Genomic DNA, 5,000 nt, shown 5'->3' on the forward strand with positions numbered 1-5,000 from the left:
TTTATCCCACCCAGTCAATTTTTTCATTTGGTTTAGCTGCCCGATTACTACTTGCTTTTATTTTTTCCCTATTTTTTTGCTTTGAGGGAGAAGGTTTAGCATAGTAGTAGTGGTTGTTCCCTGTAGTTTTTATATCTTGTGTGCAGTGTAAGTGTAGTTTATTTCTTGGGGTGTAAACCATATCGGGCTTTGGTAGGAGCCAAGAGATCAACCCCAAATCCCCGTTTTGGGAAGACCTTAAGAACTGCAGCTCTGCACAAAATACAGTTGAATGGCTCTGTAGAATGGAGCTAGAGCAGCCCTAGATCAACACTTAGCTCTCAAGCCGATAAGTCCTGAAATTAAACTAAACTGCTCTTTCATGCAGTAAATAATTGACTTGAGTCGTTATTCCTGTAGTTTTAATAATATAGCAAAAGTCCATACATATTCAGCATCAAAAATACTTTACTTAAAATTGTACTTCTGCATACAATTCTGTCTGAAGCATGCAGGCAGCTTGTCATGGTGGTAATTGGTTGCCATGGCAGCGACAATAGTCATGACAACCCTCCATATGTGTAGTGTTATTGCTTGAACATGACATCCAGTTTGTCATGACACATTTCATGGCGTGGAATAAATGTGGTCATTATTTTTTGAAGTATGACGCCTCCTATGTTATGTTGAAGTCATACATTTAAGTAAAGTATTCACACACCTACCCATCGATTGCCCCATGCATTTGGTACCATTAGCGATGTGCGCTAGTATCCCCATAATACAAGCTCATGTAGGGAGATGAAGGTGAGTCAGGATGTAGACTCATGTAGAAGCATCTTCTTTTTATATTGCACCATCACCTGATGCAAATTAACAACCTGCTTTCTGTACAAATCTGAGTGCCATGAAAAAGTAATACGTGCAATTGTATTGATATTGCATAGCACTGGTAGCTTGGTACAATTTTATTGGTTGGCATTAGTTTTAGGGGCCTCATGATCTGTTGACGAAAGCAGTCTGTTCTGTTTGTGTCTTGATGTCATCATCACCACTATTAAACGAATGGCACCAAACCACTCAACTCAAATTCCCTCACTGAATAAACATGTTGTAAAATTGTTCAAATATGAACTATTCTTTCTCGGTTAGCCAATTAAACACTTTTTGATTGTCAAATGTGAACCGTGACGGCCAAACGAAGATCTGGCATGCTAAGTGACCCAGATTCTTAGCTTCTAAGATGCTCTTATCAGATCTAAAATAAAATTCCTTTGATTTTTCTGTGTCATAAAATGAGAGCGTATTACCCAGTAACAATGTGGCACTCATTTCTCGCATTTTAATGATTGACAAAATTACGCCCGGAATCAATCGTCCTTGAGTCAGTCATGGCCGATCGATATGCCAAATGATACTATACCTTTACAACCACTTGAGTTGTTAGAGTTGGTAGTGCCTCCATAACAACATAATCAACGCCCATTGTTATTACATTTGTCATATGCTAATGTCATGTGTTTTGTGTTGTGTCTCTCACCCATTGATTTAGTTGATGTATCATGATTATGTATTCACTTGTGAAACGTTTGATTTAATGTTGTGCACAAGAACTGAATGTATCTGTGACCGGTGACCTGATTTGGACTGGCTAGTCATAACGTAAGGATAAAAATTAGCGTCATTAGACAGTTAGTTGAAAGCAAAGTCCTGCAATGAGCAAGACACTATTAAGATTTATTGACTGCAATCATATACAGGTCACTATTTTATATGGCACTTGTAAAAGTAAGCCATTGCCTACTCTACTGTCAAACATGATGGTACCTGTTAAGGTTCTGTATCAAGTACACCAAAACTAATATACTAAAGTACATAAATCATTCACAGACAATATTTCACAAATTCATTCCAGTGAGTCAGATTTTTCAGAAATTCCATTTGATTAGCCTTTCAAAACAGGTCACTTGTCCTTGCTCTTGTTTCAATTTGATTCTTCACTTGACGCTTTATTAACGCTTACTTCTAATGACCTGCTTAACCAGCACTACGCTTTGGCTTTGAAAGACCCTGTCACCACTTTCTCTCCTCCCCCGCCTTCCCACTCCTTCCCTCTCACCTCCTTCCCTCCCTCCACTTTTCCTCTTTTTTACACTTCTCTAATTCTCTCTTTCCTCCCTTGTTTCCTTGGCACCTGGCTGACTTGATCTGCATCTTCTGCCTCCCGCTCCGCTTCTGCCACTAATCCCCCTGCCCGCCCCCCACCCCCCAAAAGCGCGTAGTCCTATTGAAAACTCTGTGCCTTGTCTCATGGCTCGCACCTCAGAGGAGGAGTTGCCGGTTAGGAGGAGTCCCAGCATGGGATGGCTCAGTAAGTGAAGTACACTGGACCTCCTGTACTGTACTGTACCAGCCCTGTCAGTGTCTCGTCTCGTCTGTCGCCCTGTCTCCGTCCCATAGACATAACATAACATTCCCCCATTTTGTGTGTGTGTGTGTGTGTGTGTGTGTGTGTGTGTGTGTGTGTGTGTGTGTCCGTGTGTCCATGTGCGTGCGTGTGTATGTGTATGTGTCCCCATCCCTATACACACATTAGAGTAGACCCGGTTAATTGATTACAAAAGTATAATAGCCAAACTTGAAAAGAGTTTTTTTTTTCTTCGCTTTAAGTGTTTGTAGTCGTTGTAGTACTGGAATATCAATTGAGGTCATCACACTTTCTAGTTAGAGATTACAAAGTCTCCCAATTGTCAATGATTGCTAGAGATCAATGGACCTCCCACACCCTGTTAGGTGTTCTCAGAGCACTTGGAATTTACATCGAAAATCCATAATGATTAGTCCTTCCAGGCAGCCCCACAGGAAACCATCTAGAATGGTTCACTTTTTCTGCACTTTTTTTTTTTAGCTTATTGGAAAATAAAGCAAGACATCTACCTGTACAGGTGCATTTTTTGGCAGCACCTTACTGCATCAAACTGACATCCAAGCCTTGTCCCTTCACACATGCATACAGTATATCTAACTATATGAAGACAAGTGGCACAATTGATCACCAGCCGCATGTTGGCACTCTAGCAGCACATTCACCTTTGGCCTCCTTCTTTCTCTCTCTGTCTCTCTGTCTCTCTGTCTTCTGGGCATCCTCCACTTCATCTTGTGGTGTCCTCTGACTGCAGCATGACCTTTTCCAGTTCAGCTACTTTAATACAGTTGCCCCTTGCCGTGAGGACCACCTTGCCTGCCCCACACCCCTGAGGCCACTCTCCATCGCCATGGCTGCCTTCGCTGAGGCTCATGGGGAAAAAAAGACTCTTGAGCAATGAGAGCATAACACCCCCGGGGCACAGCTTGTGTTCAGCTGTGAACCTTTGACCCCGTGTGGAGAGTGGCAGGTGTCACGTGGTGTCCCAGCGAAACAGACAGTGTTGTTCTCCTTGGTGTGACCCCAGATGAGTATGTGTATTTGCGTTTAAGCAGCACACATCATTATATTATTACAAGTGCAGTTGATGCTCTTATGGAAAGTAGCATACAAGTGAAGAGCAACACTCAAGCTAGAGCACCACAAGTGCTTGGATCAATGGTTGCCCTTCTAATCACCATGCATTGAAATTTAAATCTGTGAATGGTTTGTCAGGGCTCAGCATCATAGAGTAGATGTGGAAAAAAGATCTTGGATTTTTTACAAACCATTTACTGTACAAACCAGTTTTCACTACAGTTGGATGTACCATAGAATGATATAATGTCTTCACAATTTGACAGTAGAGTGCCACAGTAGAGGCTGCTGTGAGTAAGTGTTTTAGGGGTTCATGTGAGAAATAAGGTTGAGTCCTAGATCCCAGGGGGGCAAGGTGTTCTACATTCTTGCGGCGTTTACTTGGGCAACTATGTCTTTGGTTTTGTCTTTGGCTGCATCTGGAGTGAAGCGTGCCACTTTCCCTCTCGCCAGTGTTTTCCTGTCTGCTCTGGCTGTATTTGGTCCTGTGAGGGCTTTCATTCTGTCTTTGTTTCTCTCTATCTGTCTTTCTCTCTGGCTGTCTTTCTTCCCATCTCTCTCTCTCTCTCTCTCTCTCTCTCTCTCTCTCTCTCTCTCTCTCTCTCTCTCTCTCTCTCTCTCTCTCTTGTTTCACGGCTGGTTAACCATGCATGGCTGCTTTCTTTCTCAGGTAGTCCAGCCACCACGCACAAGAACATCACGTCCAGCAGCATGAATGACATCTCCGACAAGCCCGAGAAGGATCAGGTGAGTTGTCCCCCCCTGCTGTTTACAAACATAATCCCCAAGTCCCCGCCTCCTTTTTTTAATTTCTCCTTTATTTTTACTAGGGTAGTCACATTGAGGCAGTTGCCTCTTTTTCAAGTGGGCCCTAGCCAAGAGAGCAGCAACAAATGCAAAAAGCACTACATAGGACTCACAATACAGACAGAAACAAGCAAGTCACAAAAGCCTCCTTCTGGAGTGACACCAATTGCACCAGCCAAAGGCGGACTGGTTCGAAAAATCGTCTGAATTCGGCTTCCCATTGTCTTCACACTAAATGCAGTCACACCCAGCCACCAATTTGTTGCTCACACCTTTATGACAGGATGTACCTTTATGATTAAGGATGTACCTTGGGGTCAGTGCAATACTTGAGAAAGGCATTGCTTATAACACACCTTTTACACATTTGCTGCTTATTTTTATTGTATTGTGTGTTTAAATGACATCAGTGAAGTTTGAGTTCAACTGGAGGTAAACTGGTGTTTTTGCGTTGCACGGAGTGCAGAGGCTGCAGGAGTCTGCAGGGAGAAAGTCACTGCTTTGCAGGGTAATGATAGACCAGGCTTGTGCGTCAACATGCGTCAGCTCTTAAAGTGTACAGGACAGACTCATGTCCCCCTTTCAGAGCAGAAAGGAGCAGCTCGCTCTGGTAAGAGTGCCTAGAACCACCTTCCTCCGTCCTCTACCCCAGTGGTTCCCAACCTATGGGTCGCGGCCCAACCTATGGTTGCCAAAGACCCACAGAGGGTCG

The 5,000-nt window shown here is 43.3% G+C and overlaps 1 protein-coding gene across 3 annotated transcripts in view; it reads left to right on the forward strand.

Moving 5' to 3' along the window:
- The window catches only part of slc4a4a (solute carrier family 4 member 4a), a 90,097-nt gene that overhangs the window by 42,425 nt on the left and 42,672 nt on the right, over nt 1-5,000 (forward strand). For all 3 annotated transcript variants that reach the window (XM_063195552.1, XM_063195551.1, XM_063195553.1), the window contains one exon: nt 4,152-4,228. In XM_063195552.1, coding sequence (XP_063051622.1) covers nt 4,152-4,228 — 77 coding nt within the window. The remainder of the gene's footprint in view (nt 1-4,151; nt 4,229-5,000) is intronic.

This window comes from Engraulis encrasicolus, chromosome 3, assembly GCF_034702125.1.
Source record: "Engraulis encrasicolus isolate BLACKSEA-1 chromosome 3, IST_EnEncr_1.0, whole genome shotgun sequence".
NCBI lineage: Eukaryota > Metazoa > Chordata > Actinopteri > Clupeiformes > Engraulidae > Engraulis > Engraulis encrasicolus.